The sequence below is a fragment of the Sminthopsis crassicaudata genome, chromosome 1, assembly GCF_048593235.1.
Source record: "Sminthopsis crassicaudata isolate SCR6 chromosome 1, ASM4859323v1, whole genome shotgun sequence".
NCBI lineage: Eukaryota > Metazoa > Chordata > Mammalia > Dasyuromorphia > Dasyuridae > Sminthopsis > Sminthopsis crassicaudata.
The window spans coordinates 735983530-736005974 of record NC_133617.1 but is presented as its reverse complement, the minus strand read 5'-3'; the positions used below and the strand labels follow the sequence as shown (position 1 = coordinate 736005974).

Genomic DNA, 22445 nt, shown 5'->3' with positions numbered 1-22445 from the left:
ACTCATTTTCATCAACTAGTTAAGTGTCTTTTTTTTTTTTTTAGCTGAATCACCATCTCTCAGCAAAAGAACTTCTGAAATTCCACTATTTTCTACCACATATTCATGTGAAAGGGCATTTTCACTTCATTCTTCTTTTCAATTGAAATACAGAAATAAATAATATGTGCAATGAGATTTAAGATTATGTTTGGTATGAGCTAAATAGTTCAAACCTGTGGTCAGATTATAAAGTTCAACATCAAAATTAATATGTTACATATCTTCCAAGTAATAATATGTTTCATCAAAATTTTTATTTATATTCAACAAAATTTATAAAGTAAAATTTAATATGAAAACTTTCAGGTAATAGTAAGCAAATGAGGTTTGGCTGGATAAATTCTTTTACTTCTTATAAAATGCTCCACAAAAAATTCATAATTATTTTATAATTGGAATGTTATAATGTTACATTTATAATTTCCATAATTATGGGTAGAACTAAAATTTTATATTTTATAATTACAAATTACATAATATAAATTTTAATTTGGAATTTGTGGGCAAATAATCACTGTGGATACTGTAATCACTTAATAAATAACTCTAAAAGAAATTAGGAGTAGTATAATAAATTGTGCTGGGAGTTTACAACAAAATTTTTTCTCTGATGTTATTATTGCTATTCAAAGGAATACATTCAAAAATGTAGAGAATTAAAGATTCCCCCAAAACACACACATTATTTGAGCTTTTGTGGTTTTATTAAGTTGTAGTTTAAAGTTAATAAGTGTCTATCAAATCATAAATCATATCAGCCTATACCACATCTCATCACTGAATTATAGTTTTTATTCTATAATATTGCATTATATTTACTATGGCATACTATATTAAGTTAATTATATCATAATGTTGTACCACATCACATCACATTATAGTCTGTTACATTTTTCTCTTTTCAGAAAACAATTCCTAACAGATAATTATGGCTTGAAGATAAACAGGAGCATGAAAAAATGTGTGTAGGGCATGAATTAAAGTTTCCAATTTAAGCACCATTGGCAGCAATGGAGAATTGTCAAGAATACAAGGTAGAGAGAAGTTGGATTAACTATTGCCCTACGTATAACTAAAAAAAATCTTCCTTAAAAATTAATATTTTTATTAAAGTATTGAGTTCTAAATTCTATCCTCCCTCTCTTCCCTCCACCCTCCCTGAGATGGTAAGCAATTAGATATAGATTATACATGTGCATCTAGATAAAACATTTTCACATTAGTCATTTTTACAAGAAGACTCAAATAAAAGAAAAGAGAAAGTAAAAAATAGTATGCTTTAGTCTATATTCAAACAATATCAATTATTTTTCTGGAAACAGATATTATGAATCATTATTAGTCCTTTGGGATTGCCTTGGGTCACTATATTACTGAGAATAGGTAAGTCATTCACAATTCTTCATAGAACAATTTTGTTGTTATTATGTTCAATGTTCTGGTTAGTATCATATGTAAGTCTTTCCAGATTTTTCTGAAATCCTCCTGCTTTGTCATTTCTTACAGCACAATAATATTTTAGTACAATCATACCACAGCTTTTTTTTTCATTCTCCAATTGATGGACATATCTTTGATTTCCAATTCTTAGCCACCACAAGAACTACTGTGGTGATCCAGAACAATTCCAATACACTTGGGATGGAAAATTCCATCCACATAAAGAGTACAAATAGGTTCTTTTCCACTTTTTTTACTATCTTTGGGATAGATAATGGATCTAACAGTGGCATTTCTGGAGCAAAGGGATGCATACTTTTATAGCCCTTTGAACACAGTTCCAAACTGCTCTCCAGAATGGATGAATCAGTCTACAATTCCACCAACCGTGCATTAATGTGTCCCGTTGTTACTACATCTCCTCCAACATCCAATATTTTCCTTTTCTTGTCCTATTAGACATTCTGATAGATATGAAAAGGTACCTCAGAATTGTTTTAACTTGCATTTCTCTGATCAAGACTTATATTTTTATAAAGTTAACTCTGTTCTCTATATGTTTGAAAAATGAGGCCTTTCTTAGAGATATTTGTTGGAAAAAATTTTCACTTTTCTGCTTTCCTTATAATTTTGGTTGCACAGATTTTGTTTGTATAAAAACCTTTGGATTTTATATAATTAAAAGTATTTCATAAATTTTTTTGTGTTCTTGTTTTTTCTGTTGTTTGTTTTTAATGTTCTTGTTTGGTCCTAAATTCTTCTCTTATCTATTCATTAATATAACTAATAACTATATATAGTTACTATAAACACATATAGTTTACATATATAAACTATTTCCCACCTATATAATATATATTATATACAATTCCAATATAATATATAAATTATTTCAATATAAACTATTCCATGCACTTTTATGTTGCTTATGATATCACCTTTTAAGTATAAATCATGTACCCATTTTGACCTTATTTTGGGATACAGTGTGAAATGGCCAAGTTTCTAGAAAATGAACTTACATATATCATTAGAATTTCTATACATTATCAACAAAGTCCAGCAGCAAGAGATAGAAAGATAGATTCCAGTTAAAACAATTGTAGACAATATAAAACACTTAGAAGTCTACCTGTCAGACAAATTTGAAAACTATACACGATTATACAACACAACTATAAGACACTTCTCACACAAATAAAGTCAGGTCTAAACAATTAGAAAAAATATCAACTGCTCACAAGTAGGCTGAGCCAATATAATAAAAGATGAGAATTCTATCAAAATTAATCTATTTATTTAGTGCCATACCAATCAAACTATGAAAAATTATTCCATACAGCTAGAAAAATTAAAAACCAGGAAAAATAAAAGCTCAAGGATATATCAAGGGGATTGAAAAAAAAATGAAAGTTATCTAGTCATACCAGATCTCAAACTGTATTATAAGCAATAAACATCAAAATAATCTGATACTGCAGAAGAAATAGAGTAGTGGATCACTAGAATAGATTAGGAATGTATTACATATCAGTAAAGGGCCATAATAATCTAGTATATGATATACACAAAGATCCAGACTTTTGGAGCAAAAACTCATTATTAGACAAAAACAGCTAGGACAACTAGAAAACAGTGTGGCAGAAACATGATCATTTAACACTTTGAAAATACTTATTAGTTGTTTTAAGGTAAACTCAATTTATTCCCAAACTCTAGTGTTTTTAATAGGAATGATTATTGTATTTTATCAAAGGTTGTTTTTTCTATCGAAATAATTATATTCCTGTTAATTGTGTTATTAATACAGTGAATTATGCTAATAGTTTTTCTAATATTAAACCAGGTCTACATTCCTGAGATTTCAATCGCATCTGGTCATAGTATATGATACTTGTGATAACTTTGCTAGTATTTTATTTAATTTTTTCCATCAATATTCATTAAAGAAATTAGTATGTAATTTTCTTTATATTTTGGTCCTTCCTGGTATGGGCATCACTATTATATTTGTGGTATAAAAGGAATTTGGTAGGTTACCTTCTTTGCTTATTTTTCCAAATAGTATAGTTTGGAATAATTGTCCTTTGGATATTTTGTAGAACTCACTTGTGAATCCATCTGGTTCTGGGGATTTTTAAGGATGCTTTCTTTTCAATTTCCTTTTCTAAGATTGAGTTATTTAAGTATTTTATTTCATCTTCTGCTGATATGAGTAGTTTGTATTTTTGTAGAAATTCATCCATTTCATTTAGATTGCCAAATATAACATAATTGGCATATAACTGGGCAAAATTGCTAACAATTGTCTTGTTTTCTTCTTCATTGGTGGTGAGTTCACCCCTTTCATTTTTGATACTAGCACTTTGGTTTTCTTCTTTCCCCTTTTAATCAAATTAATCAATGTTTTATCTATTTTATTGTTTTTTTTTTTCATAAAGTCAGCTTCTAGTTTAACTTATTTTGACATTTCTTAATTTCAATTTTATTAATCTCTCCTTTACTTTTCAGGATTTCTAATTTTGGTGTTTACTGAATGTTTTGAATTTGTTCTCTTTCTTGTGTCCTTTGCCCCCAAACATATCACCATTGTTTCCCTCCTATCTCAATTTAGGGAGGGATAATAATAACCTAGCTTATTTGAGTTCCACCCATGAGTGGGTTGCAAGAGAAATAATCCATCCTTCCTAATGACTTATCACTCAGAACAACCCAAAGAGTCACAACATAAATAATTATGTCTCATAACTATAGTAAATAATTTAGAGTAATTTGTATAGTAATCAATAGACATTTCCTTTTTTCTGGGCTCAAGTATTTGGAGTATTGATTGCCATATAAAATAAATTAAAAATGCAAAAAGACATAGGTAGGGTCCACATCACTAATGAAAAATAGATTTTGATTTTAAAATAATTATTATTGGCAGTGAGGTGGCACAGTGAATAAAGTGCTGAGACTGGAGTCAACTCATCTCCCTGAATTTGAATCTCACCACTGACACTTTCCAGCTTTGTGATCCTGGATAAGTCACTGAACCTTGCTTGCCTCAGTTCCCTCATCTGTAAAGTGAGCTGGAAAGGAAATGGAAAACCATGCTGGTATCTCTGCCCAAAAAACCCAAATGGGATCACAGAGTTGGACATGACTAAAACAACTGAATGACAACAATTATAATTAATAGCTTACAGTAATTAGCATCTATATTTATCTATACATACATAAATACACACATATATATGTATACATATATGTATATATGTATATACATATATGTATACATATATATATATACATATATATATATATACATATATATATATAAAGTGCTTTACAGTTAGCAAAGCATTTAGCACATGAGTAATTTATATACTCCTCACAACAACCCTTGGAAGTAAGTTATTATTTTCATTTTAGAGATAAGGGACTGAGACGGAGAGGTTAAGTGATTTGTCCAGTATCATACAACCAAGAAATATTTGAAGTTGGATTTAGGCTCATGTCTTCTTGACTCCAAGTTCTGTTCCATGACAGGAAACTTCTATTACCTTTGAAATGTTAAGGCAAAATATAATGACTGACATAACTAGAATTTGCTTTTCCACATCTGGCTCATAATCAAATATTCAATAGAACCTATGTCTCCACTGTCTATAAATACGCCCCTAAGAAAGGATTAACATGTACACTTTTGATATGCGAAAACAAGGTTCCATTGTTATCATCACAGTCATTAAAAAGTCATGTGTTTAGACATGTTAAAAATTTACCACACATCAGCTTCCCTTTCACCAGTCAAAAAGATTTTGTTTCCACTGCAGGATATCTACCTTGTAATCTGAACATATCCAGGCCAGGAATATGTTCCCTCATACTCCAGCACAGTGGGTGATACAAAGTAAGCCCTGAAGTAAGACTTCTTGAAGGACCATAACACATATGACTGAATTCCAAAGCAAGATTTTTAAAAAGTAATATTTGACTAAAATAATTTTGTAATGAACTATCTGTTTGAGCTCTATTATCCAACTACTATAAAATTCTCCTAATTGGAGAATATTATAGTACTTTACTACTTTTGATCTCTTCCCTTTCCAATTTATCTACCACAAAGATGGCAAAATAACTTTCCTAAAACAGATCTGATCACTTCATTCAAGAAACGTCATTGGCTCCCTATTGCCTTAGGACAAAAATCAAATGCTTCCACTCAAATCCTTGCACAGTTTAGCTCCAGGTTATATTTTCAGACTTATTTCACATCATTCCTCATTAACAGTGGGAATCCCGACTAGGTTACCATGCTAGTTGTAAGAACCTGATATATTTTGCATAAAAACAGGGTAGAATTCTCCTTGATCTGTATTGTCTTCTGTATCTGCCAACATATTTCCTAAAAAAAGGCTGACATAAGTATTTTCCTTCCTCCCTGCCTCACTCTTTTCCTTCCTTTCTTTCTCTCTTCTTTCCTTCCTCCTCACTTCCTTCCTTTCTTCCTTCCTTCTTTTCTTCTCCTCTTCCTTCCTTCCCTCTTTTTTCATTGTTTCCTTCCTCCTTCCTTTCTTTCTGTCTTTTCAAATGACCTGATAATCATTAGATTCTCAACTTCCACTTTTCCATTTTTGCTGGGTAGAATACTCTGCTAGGCATACTGCTTAAGGATGACCCCGATCTCACTGAGTTGATTTCTAGTACTGACTACCCCTGGGATCGAACAAAATGAACACGGGCACAGACCTACCTCATCATAGATGCTGTCATTTCTGCTAAAGTCTCCAATCTTCCTGGGAAGTATATGAACATGAACATGCTGAAAATATAAAAGGAAAAAAAAAGACATGATTATTTCTTTTTATATTTTTAAACTTGACAGTGATGGTTTCATGAAGCTCAATTACTCCATATTGGTTCCCACTGTATTATTTTTCAAGGAAAGAAAACATTCACCTGCTCTAAGTGGATCTGAAATCTGCTGGGACGAGAGAATAAAAATAAGCAAGATCAAGCTGAGGTGGTATAAGTGAGATTTGGAGTAGAATGCCAGGAAGTTGAGGTGGGCTCGGTGGAATTATTGCCAGTTGTCATTCAGAGTAATACTTGGGCAGAGCTTGGAGATGACAGCACATCTTTAAAAAAAAAAAAAGAAGGGGGGGGAGGAGGAAGATGATGTCCATGAGTCTTAAACTGACAGGAAATGAAAACTGGTCAACCTCAAATTGCAGAAAAAGGGAATTCTGGGAGCTAGAAATGTGGCCCTGGTACCAACAAGTGAAAACTAGAAGATTACTTGAACTCTCTCTACCTGTTTTCTTCCACCTGCCAAGGTGTACTTAGGTCATAGATGTAGTAATGCTATTGTGCTGAGAACATGAATCAAGTCAGCCAAGTTAGTTAATTGAATACATGTATATGTAATATATATATATACATATATATATATATATATATATATATATATCGCATCTAAAATGCCATTTGAAAGTTTTACTTCCATGGTAGCTAAGTGGAAATTCAATTTATTCCTACCCATGAGCCGTGTTCTAGCATGTATTATGCATCCTGAGAAGAAATGTGATAATGAAAGGGATGAATTCGGAGTTGGACACAAAGGCTTAAAGGATCCTTCCCCATTTCTCCAGGCTCCCTTTTCTGTTACTCCTCCTAGACTCAGAATCCTCACTAAATCAGCTCACAGAATTCAAAATTAAATTTCTACTGCCCAACAAGGAAAAATGATATGCTATTCAAACTGGAATCATGAGATAAACAGTGTCAAGATGAGCAGAACAGATAATGGTTCCATTTGAGAAGATTCCCTAAAGGGGACTTTCTTTTCTTTTTTTTTGGCCAGCAAATCCAGATTCCATTGTAGAGCTAAGTTATAAAGCTCATGGGAAGATGGGGAAGAAATCTAGTGAAGGAAACAAAGTCAACAAAAAAAAAAAAAAAGGAGGGAAGGGAGGGGAGAGAGAAAAATTTGGAACATGATGTTTTGCAAGAATGAATATTGAAAACTATCTTTACATGTAATTTGAAAATGAAAAAAAAAACATGGAAGAGTTGAATGAAATAATGAAGAGTGAAATAAGCAGAATGCCCCCCCCACACACAAAGTGTTTAGAATGAGGTGATTCAAAACAATTCCAATGGACTTGTCTTGGAGAGAGCCATCTATGTCCAGAGAGAGGACTATGGGAACTGAATGTGGATCACAATATAATATTTTCACCTTTTTTATTTGTTGTTGTTTGTTTGTTTTCTTCTCCTTTTTTGATCTGAGTTTTCTTGTACAGTATGACAAGTCTGGAAATACATTAACAAGGATTGCATATGTTTGGCCTATATTAGATTGCTTGCTGTCCAGTGAAGGAGAGGTAGGAAGGGAGAAAAAAATGAACAGAAGGTTTTGTAAGAAAGAATATTGTAAACTATCTTTGCATGTATTTTAAAAAATAAAAAGCTATTCTTTAAAATAAATAAGTATTCAATTAGTCTTGCTCAATCTAAGGCATATAGCCAAGGCATAAAGCAAATGATGTTAAGTACAAACTATTTTGCAGTATCCCAAATCCCTAATCTTGTACTTTCTGGTCCGCTGGAATTCTCTTACTCATTGTGGAGTAACTAATCATTCTGAAGTCATTATGAAATCCCTACCAGCTGCTTTGTTCCCACATAAAAGCAACTGGAAGCACTGCTGCTCTTGGGAAAATGCACATAGTTAACGCAGGAATAAAATTAGTATTCTATCAAAAGGTACAGATGTGTTGTATTCTGACCCTGTTTGTCATTGATTTCTGCTGCTCAAAGTATCAACAATGTAGAGATGGATTACAAGAGGCTACCTTTAATAAAATGGAGAGCCTTCCATATGTGTATAGATTGGTCTTCTCCAGTTGGAAAAATAAAAGACAAAATTCAATAACCAACATTCTATTCCTTTCAAACTGGATGCTGGCTATGACCTAGTCAACACAATGCTCATCTTCCATCCTTTTCAAGAAGGCACTATAAAAATACGTATTCCCCTCCCTTTTTTTCCTTCTCAATTCTGTGTGACTAGACATAAGTAGAAAAGTAAGATACACACTTCTATCAAGAAGTACTCATTGTAATAGAGGAGACAAGACATATGAAAGGTTTCAGCTGTAATCAGATGGAAAGACTGTTCATATATCATCTCATTTGATCTTCACAAGTTTGTGATTTAGATGAGTGTTAATATTATCCCCATTTTACAGAAAAAGAAAACGAACAGAAAAGTTGTGACTTGTGCAGAGTCACACTAACTTGGTCCAAGGTAGGCTTTGAACTGAAATCTTCCTGAGTCCAAAGTCAATACTATTTTCTACCATCTAGTATATGTGTTATAGAATGTAAGTTCCCTAAGGGTTTATTTCTATTTCTGTATCCCCAAGGCCAAAGGCAAAGCCTTCACTGTTTCTGGAATGGTATGAAAGTGAAGGACTTAAAAAACTGGGGAAAACCTGGATAGATACCCAGCCAGGGATTAACAATTGTGTTTTCAAGTAATACATCAGCACTGAGGCTCCAGTCCTGGGTTACATTGATGGATCATGAATGCCATTGAGCTTCCATGATGTATTAGCTCAGTACATCATCTGAGCATCATGCTTCTGAAGACAGATGGATGAGTCTGAACTCTACTGAGGATGGAAAGAAGCTCCCAGCCACTGGACACATTTACATTTCAAATTGTGAAAATTAAGGCCTTTTCAAGTCAGAGAAAAGAGAGAAGATTAAAGCTAGCGGCTCTAAAAATGTTCCATTGGACTCTGAGAGCCTGAGAATTTGCCTGTTTTTTGGGGGGCCTTTCTTGTGTACTAGAAAAAGCCTTTGTTCCCTCTCCTGTAATACCTTCCTGAGAGGGATAAAAGTTAAAAGGAATAGATAGCTCTATGACTCCTTTCCCTTACTTTCCAAATGGTTAGTTAGCAATGGTTAATGACAACAACAACAATAATTTTATATAGTGATTTAAAGTTTGCAAAGTGCTTTATACATATTATCTCATTTGGTCTTCACAATAACCTTGGAGGTGGATTCTATTATTACTCCCATTTTACTAATAAAGGCACTCACACTCCAAAGTGCCCGTGAAGTATTTAAATGTTTAGGGCCTTGGGTGAACAAACACAGTGAGACTTTTCTTTTCTTAAAAAAACAAAACAAAACTTTTCAGTCACTTCTATAGCAGATTAATCAAATTAGAGAAGATTTGAGAGAAAAGAAGACAGATCAGGTGATTGGAGGATCACAGATTTAAAATCTGAAGGGACCTAAAAGGAATAGTTTCCCACTTTATTTATAGAAGAGGAAACTGAGGGTAGTTCAGAGCTCCATAGCAGGTAGGTATTTGAGCAAAATCTGAACCCTGGTCATCCAAACTATATATTTATAAGCCACTAATTCAGAAATCCCAAGATCCTACAGCTGTAGATCTATGTCAGCCTGAAGGGTAACATCTAGATCTAACCTAGTCTTTTTTTCTATGTATAACAAGGATGTACAAAAAAATTGTAGAGTTGAACAGATCAGTTTTTTTTAAACAAATAAAGAGTTGATAGGCATATGGACCACTTATTACACTGAGTAGGGAATAAGGGCGTTTTCATGGTTTGTTCACCTTTACTACGCCAATGATGTTTTTATAAGACCGTAATGTAGCATAACAAAATTTATCCACTTGGTTTAAAAACAAATCACTTTGGGGAAGTCAGGGGGATGAAGTAATCATGATCAATTAAGAAGGCAGATGTTTGATTGGAGAACTTGACTTTATATAAATATATATATATATATATATATACATATATAAGTAAATGTATGTATATATATATATATATATATATGTATATTCCATTACAACAAATAGAACCAATATGAGAAATTTCCTACTGTTTGTGCAATAGACCTAAGCAGGAACAGTGAGAGTCAATTACATCTCAAGTAGCTCCTTCTTATTTTCTTTGCTAAATGAGTTAAAGGGAAACAGAGCAGGAGAACAACTGTCATGTGGAGATAAACATCTGGGCTTGGGGAACACATCCCCTGTTCTTCTGCCGCTCAAGTGTCTCTACTTTTTTTTTTAACTTCTTGGATTTTTTCCCTGTGGTAGCTCCTAATTCTGAAATTACAACAGGGCTTCCATGTTGTGTAAACACAAAAGCGACTTTAATTTCCAAGCAGAACAACTGACAGAATCATTTATGGGATCCAAGAGATTATAACCAATTGCAAAAGGCATTTATTTACCCTTTATAGGGGCAGCTGACTGTGTTGTGTGGTTAATTGCCTTATGGAAACCAATAGATAACTTCCTAGTCAGACTCTCAGCTGAATAATTTCATCTAAAAATATTGATATCTTTTGTTTATAGATCACCTTTATTCCCCAACCCATCCTTCCTTTCCCTTGCCCAGAGAATTGTCCCTTAAACAAAAGAAAACTAAAAAGGGATGGGGAAGGGAAGAATCAGTACAGTAAAATTAACTAACAAGTAAGTACTTAGGATAGACTTGAATCTTTCTTTTTTCCCTTTCTCCCTCCCTTCTTTCCTTTTTTTCCTTTCATCCTTTCTATCAATCTTTCTTCCTTTCTTCCCTCACTTTCTCTTTTTCTTTCTTTTCTCTCTCCTCCTTTCTTTCATTTTTCTTTCCTTCTCTCCTTTCTACCTTCCTTCCTTCCTTTTTTCTTTCCTTTCTAAAATACAGAACTCTGAACAAAAACACAAAAGAATTGGCCAAACAACCCCTATGGAGAGAAGCAAATCTTTGTGGTTCAGACTATTATATACAGCTGGATGGCTGGGTCGTTGTGTTTTACCAATCAGCATTTATGTCCTGCAGGTACTGAAGAGGGACCAAGAGTTGGAACCACCTCTTTGACTAGGAGAAAGGCAGTATGGGGGAAATCTTGTAGCATTTTTAATGATCCTAAGCTATCCCTGACATAAAAACTCATCTCTTAAAAATCATAGGCACGCAGAGCAGAGCTTTGGAACTCTGAGAGATCTTTGAGGCCATCCTGTAAGCCCTCCTTTCCTTATATATGTGGTCCCTGAGATCCAAAGAGATCAAATGGTTTGCCCAATACAATAGAGGTATTTAGTGATAGAACCAGGATCTGAAGTCAGGTTTTAGGATTCCAAGGTCAATGTTCTTCCTGATGTCTTCCTTGTGGGACCATGAAACATCTTAGGGCTCCACCATCTCCCAAGCATCTTGTCAAACTGACAAGAGATATTCTCACATGAAAGATGTACAGGCTATGGTCTGTTGGTATTAAGTTTCAAATAAGAACCTTTCAGGTGAGGAAAATATAAGACACAGTGAGCTGCTCCTATAAATGCCTTTTGCAACTGGTTATAATCTCTTGGATCTCATAAATGATTCTATCAATTGTTCTGCTTGGAAATTAAAGTCTTGTTTTTTCATGAAAGTGCAGCCCACTGGAATAGATGGACAGCTCTGGCATGCACTGGCACCTACCCACTATAAAACAAATATCGGAAGACTTCTAGCATGTTGGGAAGATCCGCTGCCCAGGAATAATAAGGATAAGAATAGCACAGAAGAAGAAGGCTCAGAAATATTATGATTTACATAACAAATATGGAAATATGTTTTACATGATTGCACATATATACCCTATAACAAATCACATACCATCTTAAGGAGTAGGAAGTAAAGAAAGGAGAGAGAAAATTTGGAACTCTCTTTTTTAAATGAATGTTAAAAATTGTTTTTATACATGTTTAGGAAAAATAAGATATTATTAAAACACTCTTAGCAATAAAGACAGAAGAATTTTTAAAAGAAATGTGATTTATCCTGATAGAATAATTCTAAAGTTAGACCTAGTTGGCTAGAAGGAATCTCAAGAGATCTAATCAAGACTTTTCATATTTAAAGTGGGGAAACTGAGACCTAGAGATAACAAGTGACTTGTTCATGGTCACTTGTGTAGAATCATAAAACACTAGGTTTAAAGCTAGATGGTCCATATTCCTCATTTTATAAATAGGAAAACTAAGACTTAGGGAGGTTATATGGCTTGTCAAAGATTATACAAGTAATAAGGAGAAAAGTCAGGATTCAAACTCAGATGCTCAGAATTCAAATCCAACACTCTTATTCTGTAAATAAGTTATGTCCCCTTAAAGAGTAAGTTTTCATATCAATGAAGACATGACTACATGAAAGTATTAATAGAAGACAGTTGCCATGGATTATGGCCCTAGAATGTGCAAGGATATCAAGGTTCTCATAATATATCTACCTCTTTCCCCTTGAAGGATGTGTCTCAATTATTCCAAAAAGCACAATCAAGAAATCTAGTTTGCTCGAATTCAAATAAACTCCATTGATTATTTTCAATTCGCCCCCACACTCCTATGGTCTCTAGTGCCAGGATCATTAACATAATCCTATAACCCATGGAAATGGAAAAAGTACTAAAAATTGTGTATCTACATAACAAGAACATGAATGCCTGTTGGTTCAAACATTAGCCACTAAACTACCTCTCAAGAAAAGAGGAAGTGTACCATTCCTTTGTGCAGTTCCTGACCCAGACAAATATTTATTCTAGGGAACAGCCTTCCATTGATGGAGCATTTTTCTCTAGGATGTGCCAATGTATTAATCCACAGAGATGATTCTTGCTCAAGTCCTTCTGCTCTGAGCAGGATTAAGTATTGCAATGCAAATGAAACAGAGGTGGCATTTTTCCTTGTCTTACTTATTTCTTGATAAATGCACATTGCTTTAGTGTTTGCCATAGCCATAATTACAGTTCTTTAATTTATGTTTCAATAAAATGTATAATAATAAACATTTACTACTCTATGAATAAACATTTGAATGAAGCATCTAATGGGGGTTACATATTTCCAAATGGTGCTGTGGCTTTCTGGAAGTCTCTCCTCCTGCTTAATGAGCATCATTTCCATAATCTGTGCATTATTGCTTAAGCCTCCCTTTAGGAATATTTTACAAAGGGAAAAAAACTGAAATATGATCAACTTAAAGAAGAAATGTTAACCGGATTTCCAATTGGTCGAGTTAAAGGAACAGTTGAAACTTTCATATTTCTGCAGAGACGAAAGCAGAGTTAAGAGAAAGACTGTGTCCACTAATTAGCTTATGTGTCTGGTGCCTTCCTAAAGTATTTTTTTCCACTTCTAAGATGTAGTTTAAATAGCAGAAACAGGAAAACTTGGAAAGGTCAGCTCCAAAGGGTGTGCTGACATTCATTTATGTTTTAGCTCTCCATAAGAATAATCTCCTAAAATTAGATGTAGCTACTTTTAGGATCTCAGGTAGCCTTCTATGGGACATAGTCTACGTGCAGGAAAAAAGCCAGCTCTTTTGGCTTTAATATTTTGGGATTCAAAATGCAATCACCAAATTTTAGGGATCTCAGTGGCCAAGCAACCCAACCCATACCACCTAAAGAATTTTCCCTACACTACAGATCATGTGACATGGGAAACACTAACATGAGACTGTCCCAATACAAGGTACCCACATCAAAGAAATCATCATACTCTACCAGCAAAACAGCATTATACGGGCTCAAAAGAAACATAAGATGCGCACATTTTGAGACATCTTCTTCCCATATGTTCACATACACTATTTGCGCCTTCTGAGCTTATGTTGGTTTGATCAGCCACACTGGAATAGCTCTAATTCTTAGGGAGGTTGTGTTAATATCAAACCTAAATCAGCACCTTCATTGTTCCTAAAAACTCAATCTTGATGCAAGTAAAATTAGCCAGAATTCCCAAATGGAACATCCCACATTTGTTCTCATCATTGTTCTCCTGTACAGTAATTCTGGAGAAATAATGCTTCAATCAATCACTCAATCAACAATCGATAAGTATTTGCTAATTATTATTAGCATTGTGCTAAGTGTGGAGGATGGGAGGGATTAAAGGAAGGGATACAAAAAATACAAAAATGCACAGATACATATAAACAGCTTCCTAAGGAACTTACATATTGCTGAGAGAGATGATATGTAAATAAATGGGAAGAGAAGAGGTAACCTTAAAGGGAAAATCTCAAGGACATTAGGAAGGTCTAGTACAGAAGGTAACTTTTAAACTAAATCTTGAAAAAAGCCCAGATGGAGGTGAAGTAGAAGGAGCTCCCAGGCATGAGGGGCAGTCAGTGCTAATACTAAAAGAATTCCAAATCATTTTTTGAAGGTGAATATTGTTGATTTTGTGTTGTTGAATCATGTCAGTAATGTCTATTGGGTTTTTTGTGAACTACTTTGGAATTTTCTTGGAAAAGATTTCTTATTGTCATTCAGTTGTGTCTAATACTTCATGATCCCATTTGGAGTTTTCTTGGCAAAAATACTGGAGTGGTATGCAATTTTTTTCTCCAGCTGATTTTCTAGATGAGGAAACTGAGGAAAACAGGGTTAAGTGACTTGCTCAGGATCACATGGTTAGTAAGTTGCAGAGATTTTCACTCAAGAAGTTGAATTTGTGACTCCAAGACTGGCATTCTATCTACTATATCACCAAATTCTCCAAATAACTACAGTGTGATTTAATAGACCATCAAGTTTGGAGTAAAGAAGAACTATCTGGATTCAAGCCATGATTTGTGTGATCTTAACATCCTTGAATCTGTCCCAGGCAGATTGGTTGGTCAACCTGCTGCTACTCTGCATAAGTGGAATGAAATTTCCACACTAGAAGCTCCAGATACTTAAACACAGGTCTGCCTAAATTTATTAATTGTTCTATTCCCTTTGAGTGCTACTTCCTTTACTATTTAGATTATATAACTAGGACAAAAGAGACATCCAAAATCAAAAATTCTGAATGCGGGTAACTGATCAACCCTCTTTCAACTGGGCCAGTCATCAGCGATGAAATTGTTAACACTCCAGAGTTCTGGTTTCAGAGCAAATCAGCTTCCTTTATCAAGTCTATTAAATTCACATAATTCTGGGCTTTCAATAAGGATAGAATCTTTTTATAGATTTAAAAGATCTCTTTAATTTTGGTCAATATTTTCACACTAATTTGTGTCACTTAGAAGATAACATTGGTAAATAAATGAGTGAATGAACAAACAAATAAATAGAAATATGTATATGCATAAATATATATACACACTATACATATGAAACAAATCCCACCTCCCACATTCTACAAGAAGCCTTTCCAAATCCTTCTAATTCTAGTGCCTTCTTTCTGTTAATTATTTCCAACTTATCCTTTATATAGATTGTATATATTTGTATATTATCTCCCCTATTAGACAGAGAGGCTCCTTGAGGGTAGACACTGCCTTTTGCCTCCTTTTGTATATCCACTGCTTAGCACAGTGCATGGTAAATAGTAGGTGTTTAATAAATGCTTGCTGATTGATTTATTGATGATATATAAGAACATAATTACATATAACAAATATAATATGTTAAATATGTCTTAAATAGAAATAATGTATAAAACATAGCTTACATAAATATAAATATTTATATAAAATATAATCTGTATAAACAGAAAGTTATTTATATAAAATTTGTCATTAAATATATATAGTATGAAATATATAAAATAAAATGACCTATACACATATATAGAAACTTTATAGAGTTACAAAAAGTCCCTGAATGAGTGGGTTTTTGTCTGTTTTATAGCTTGGTTTGTATCACTAGCTTCATGCTTTGGCTGTTACTATAAAAACCTTTCAAATGTAAATGATGGTTTCAGCTGGATGAGCTGAAGATAGGATTTTCACCGATTCAAATATGGCTATTTTCATATATGACTTCCACAAAATAAAACATTCAACATAAATAGAACTTTGCTTGATCCAATTTTTATCATGTTTCCCTGTCAAGTTTCTTTGCACATCCTACTTTCCCCTTGGTGCATATGTTTCCTTGTTTTCCTGACTTGTTCGAAATTAGCAAAATTTAGAGGGAGCCATATTTTTCTGTGGCTTACATTTACATCTTCTGCCTAACTCAAGTGAGCAGATATTTATGTTGTTGCCAGATTTTTTTTCCTACAGAAACTATTTTTTTGTTTGTGATGGGAGATGCTCGCCACATGGCAAGGCTACGTATATGAGCAAAGAGTTTTTCATTTTCTTCAAGTATCTAGGGACAGCTAGCTCCACAGATCCTTCCACATGGAATGCTAACACTCGAACTCTTCCCAATAATCAGTCTGGAAATATGAATTAGTCTCAGTGGAGATACTGACTTGATAAGTCATGACAAGGCAAAAGACTTCAATTAGACCAATGAGCCTCGATGTTACAGGTGACTCATAAATTACATTTTAGTGCCATTTCAGAACGATAACATGATCAGAGAAGTATGTGGATAGCACAGTTCCCACTGTTCAGTTCCCACACCAAGTATTTGAGAGCTTTGGGGGACTCTGTCTGGTGTTATTGAACCTCAGCAGTTGAGCATTCCCATGGAAATAATGATGATGATGATGATAATGATGATGACGACGATAAATAAGTAGCCAGAATGCCCTTGAATCACCTCCACTTCCTAGTGCTTTGCAGCTGTTTTTCTCATAATGCACTCTGTTCTCTTAATGAGACAAAGTGATTCAATTTACCATACCCAGAAATTAGATGATTTGAGAAACGAACAGTGCTCTTTTCTGTGTCAATTTGGTGATTAGGGGGTTGGAATTTATATCGACTAAACTTCCCTAGTTCAAATAGACCCTTTCCAAGGTCTGCTAACCTTCCATTTCTTGGATCAACATGAATTGGCCCCTAATTAAGAGAGGCATTACTTCACAATTGGTTAGCCAGGGCCATTCTTTAAGACAGGGAACTGCGCTCGAGTCCAGCTGCAGAAAACAATTTGCTCGGGATCCAGCTGAGTGCAGGAGATTTACAGCCGTGGGGACCTTTCCAGGGACCAGTTAGCACAAATGCTCTCTGATTGTTTGGGTGAGAATTTGCCGACCTGGGAGAGGAGGGAGATGAGACAGAGGTGAATGGTTTATGATGATGGCTCCAAGAGGGTCAACCTTTAGAATTAACATTTGCTCCAGGGGAGCCACCCCAAACTGGCTTTGTGCAAGGGCTGGTAAAAAGATGGACATTCCTCCTTAATGAGGGCTTGGGACCTGCTGGGCCTTGGTCAGAGGTCGGGTTGAGTTAATTCATTAATGCAATTAACCCACAATCTATCTTTTTAAGTTAAACAAAAATATGCAATGAGCACAGATACGGAATTTCTTTTAGTTTCTCGAGAATTTAATATCCACTTGGGAAGAAGATCACCCGAGTAGTAAGAGGGTGTGACTCAAGTTGAATGTGCTTTATCCATAAAATGGGCGTTTGAGTGCTCTAGGTTAGCTAGCTCTGGGGTCGCCATATTGCCAAACCTAGATTTTGCATCAGCATCTTGGCAAGAGAAAGTATGGTAGAACCACAAATCAGGACAGGAGAATTTCTAGAGACCCTGTAACGGAAGTCTCTTATTTCACAGGCATGGCAAGACTTTATGGCTTGCTTAAAGTTATACTGGCAGAGCTTGTCTTAAGTCAATATGAAACAAGTTCTTCTTCCTGACTCTGAGTGCTAATTACTACATCATTCCTGGCCTAGAAAACGAAGTTTCATTTCTAATACCTGTTTTTGCTCTTCATTGATGCTCATACTGATTAATTAAGTCACTTAACTTCTTGAGCCTCAGTCATCTCATCTACAAAATGGGAATGATGACAGATTTAATTCAGATCTCTTCTTTCCAAATAAATAGCACTAAGCTTTGAGTCAGAAAGACCTGACTTCAAATCCTATTTCAGACCCTCATTAGCTACATTTAGCTTGGATAATCATTTAACTTATGTCACAATTTCCAGAATTGTAGAATTGGGATAATAATAGTACTTTCCTTTCAAGGTTATTGTGAAGATCAAATGAGATGATATTTGTAGAGCACGCACACAATAGGAGCTTAAAAATGCTTTCTTTTTTCTTTTCTTCCTCCCTCCCTCCCTTTCTTTTCATCTTTCCTTCCTTCCTGTCTGCCTTCCTTCCTTCCCTCTTTCTTCCCTTCTTCTACCAATTCTAACCCCAAACTAGGCAATATCTCAAAAGTAAATTTAAAGGGATCATTTTTTCTGTTGTTCTGGAAGAATATAATCTTGCTCTTTTTCCCACTAAGTACACCCATTTCAACTCTGAGTAAAGGTTTTGTTCTCTGGGAATTATTTATTAAGAATACAACTTCCCTGAATTATATAAATAAGGAATAACCAGCCAGATTCTCTGCTTTTCAATTATTGTTACTCTTTTATTTAACTCCCCATTCCTACCCTGCTTCTTATTAAACTTGTGTTTTAATTGGCATAGGGATTTCCTGTTGAGGAAACTCTCTCTAGCAAGGTAGACTAACACCTATTTATAATCTTTGAGAGTTCTCTGAAGCACTGAGAGCTAAAGTCACAGGCGCAGAATTATAGAATCAAGAAGAGGTGGAAAACTGAAGACAGGTTTATCTGGTTCTGAGCTCAGAGGTCTACCCATTAACTCCACTTTGTTGTCTGCTATCTGGTTAGTTTCAAACTTGAAAATGTGTTCTTTCATAAAAAGAAAAATCAAGGTTGTTAATAATAACTAGAAAATGAAGATGACAAAGATGATAAACAGGGGAAAGAAAGAGCAGAATTAAGAGAAGGAGGAGGGGGGAAAAGAGAAAAAGAAGGAGAATGAGAAAGAAGAGAAAGAGGAAGAGAAGAAGGAAGAGGGAGGAGAAATAAATGGAGAAGAAAGAGGAGAAATAAAAGGAGGAGGAAGAGGAGAAATAAAAGGAGGAGGAAGAGGAGAAATAAAAGGAGGAAGAGGAGAAATAAAAGGAGGAGGAAGAGGAGAAATAAAAGGAGGAGGAAGAGGAGAAATAAAAGGAGGAAGAGGAGAAATAAAAGGAGGAGGAAGAGGAGAAATAAAAGGAGGAAGAGGAGAAATAAAAGGAGGAGGAAGAGGAGAAATAAAAGGAGGAGGAAGAGGAGAAATAAAAGGAGGAGGAAGAGGAGAAATAAAAGGAGGAGGAAGAGGAGAAATAAAAGGAGGAGGAAGAGGAGAAATAAAAGGAGGAGGAAGAGGAGAAATAAAAGGAGGAGGAAGAGGAGAAATAAAAGGAGGAGGAAGAGGAGAAATAAAAGGAGGAAGAGAAGAAGGAGGATAAGGACATAACATTTAAGAAATTTCAAAACACTTTCCTTTGTCCTTGTGCTCATACCACTCATCTGATGAAAGTGTGTTGTACTTGAATTCAGAGGTCAAAAGTCTGAGTTCAAGATTCTCTGTAAATTTGCTGCCTGCTTTTGATCAGTCTCTTAATTTTGCTAAGAGTTTGCTTCCTCACTGTTAGGTGAGGGCCAAGGAAGCAGAGCCCAAGTGCTCCTGGGATGGGAAAGCCTCTTGCCATTGCTATGAGCACATACACTCCCCCTTCCTTTTGGAACAATCTTGATCTTCCCTTAGCATCCTTTGACACCACAAAGCAGTTCTTCAGAGAAAAAGAGACATCTCTATTTCCCACATTAGCTTAGAACTGGACTATATTCCTAGCTCTTACAGGGACTGAAGGAGTGATGTGGCCCTCCAGAACTAGAAGCATGCTGCACTATGACTTAGGCTTTTTGAGATCTGTGGATAGATTTCAGGGATCTATGAACTAGGATGGGGAAAACATACAAATTCCTTTGTGAAATGTAGCCTTTTTTTCAATTATAGACATTGAAAATAATAATCTGAGAAGAACACAAGCTTTGCCAGCCTGCCAGAAAGGTCCAGAACAAAAAAAACAGGATAAGAACTCCTTCTAGCAAAGATTTCCACCACTTCCTATCAATGTACAACATCCCTTTTCTTTTTTTCCTTTTTTCCCCCCTTTATTAAAGCTTTTTATTTTTCAAAACTTATACATGGACAATTCTTCAACATTAGCCCTTGCAAAACCTTGTGTTCCAATTTCTCCCCCCTCCTTCTCCCATGCCCTCCCCTAGAAGGCAAGTAGTCCAATACATGTTAAATGCAGAATCCTTTTTCAAGAATTACCAGAAAAAAAACTGCTCTAGCTGCATTCTGCCAAGGATCAATGGCCTCCCTCTCCCGACATTCCTTCCGCTCTTTAACACTGATCTTCAACTTTCTCTGAACCACCTGTGTCCCCTGACCCACTGGTGCTTCTTGGTCCCATGGCTAACAAAGTTCTATCTTTTACTCTGCTAATGCTTATGATTCAGAGCAGCTCTATGTCTAGAGGTAGCTTCTTTTTTTTCAGCACCTTCCCTCAAAACCCCACACCATCCTGGTTTATCTCTAATTCCACATCTTCTCTCTTCTACTCTCTCTATTTTGTACTTGTAGAAACCTTTTCTTATTTTTCTGATGTCTCATTCCTGGTCAGCCTTCTTTCTAGCATAGTGCCCTGGAATAAAGCAAGTAATAAATTCCTCAGTCATTCACACAACCTTTAGGATTTCTATTTTTTTCTTAGATTGCCATTTCTTAGACCATTTCAGGCTCACTTCATCTATTTTGTTCTGTCAAAATAACCATTGTTCTCATTTACCAGCCTCACCACCCTACCCTTCTTCTTCATCATCATTATGACTTATAGACGTTCCATTCCTCCATATTTTCCCAGCCCCTTCGTCCCTCTCTGATTTCATTTTCCTTTTTTTTAAATCTTTGCCCTATAGTTAAGCAGTTCAAGTATATAATGTTCTTTCCTCTGAATTCCTTGTTCTTTTTTCTCCTGTCATTCATTCTCTGACAGACTTCAACCTTGAGTCACTCATACCTCATGCCTTTCTCTTTTCCCCCTCCTGAATTGATACAAGCATCAAAAAGTCATCCAATGGGGCTCACTTGGGGCACTCAGTATTTCAAATTCATGAAACCATAACATTTTTGGAATTGAGAGGAAATTCAGGGGCTGTCTAGTGCAATTCATACCTCTGAAGAATTCCTAGTACAAAAACTAATGCAGGGTCATTCATCCTTTGCTAGAAAGCACTAGAGAATGAAACGCAGCTTGTAATTGTTTGACATATTCCTAGAATCCAGGTCCTCTCCTCTGATAGTCTCTGTTATTTCCATTATGGTACTCAAGCAATAGAAGCATGATTCCTCCAAATTCACTTTTAAATAGTTGCTCCATTTGGAGATGAATTATAATTGGATAGGAATTATGGCTGGGAGTGAGGACAAAAAGAAGCAGATTTGAGATTTCAAACTACAAAATTAAGATTCTTCTTCTGATATCAAAGACATCAAATAGAAATTCAACACAGAAATGTTTTTCAAGAAAACTATAGAATTCTGCTACTAAAGCACGCGTTTCATCCACTCACTTGAGGATGGCAGCTTATTCCTGGGCCAGCCCATTAATGGTTGGTATTCAATTTATTTTATTTTATTTTATTTTTTTTTTGCCTGAGAGATTCTGATTAGTTTGGCGAGGTACAACAAGCACAGTATTGCTGACAACATTGTCAGGAGCATTGGTCCAATCTCCCATTAAAGGCATCTAAGAAAATAAGGTGGTGAAGTAAATCTGCCAGAGGATCCTAGAGAGCCCTTGACTGGCTTGAGCTTTTAATGCTTTACATAGGAAATACTTGTATGAGTCAAGCAATCGAGCAGAAAATAGGGATTGGGTCTAGACTCTAGCTTGTGGGTTTGGGGGAAAGAGACAAAGAACACACCAATTGGAAGCATTCACCTTGGAAGCCAAGGGATTTTCTAAGTCAATGATCAATCAGGGGGAAATGAGGAAGCTGGATGGGGAATGAAAACATTTCCAAATTCACGTAAACTACCATGAAATTCAAGGTGAAATCCTATTGTTGGAAAGGGCAATTCTAATACCTACTTACTTCAAAAGCTTCCATTCTCTTGGCAGTACTGCCTAAT

General features: G+C 35.1%; 1 protein-coding gene across 11 annotated transcripts in view; it reads right to left on the bottom strand.

The window, feature by feature from the left end:
- Nucleotides 1-22445, bottom strand: part of FHIT (fragile histidine triad diadenosine triphosphatase) — a 1538293-nt gene that overhangs the window by 245886 nt on the left and 1269962 nt on the right. For all 11 annotated transcript variants that reach the window (XM_074284234.1, XM_074284231.1, XM_074284238.1 and 8 more), the window contains one exon: nt 6224-6292. In XM_074284234.1, the coding sequence (XP_074140335.1) occupies nt 6224-6292 (69 nt within the window). The remainder of the gene's footprint in view (nt 1-6223; nt 6293-22445) is intronic.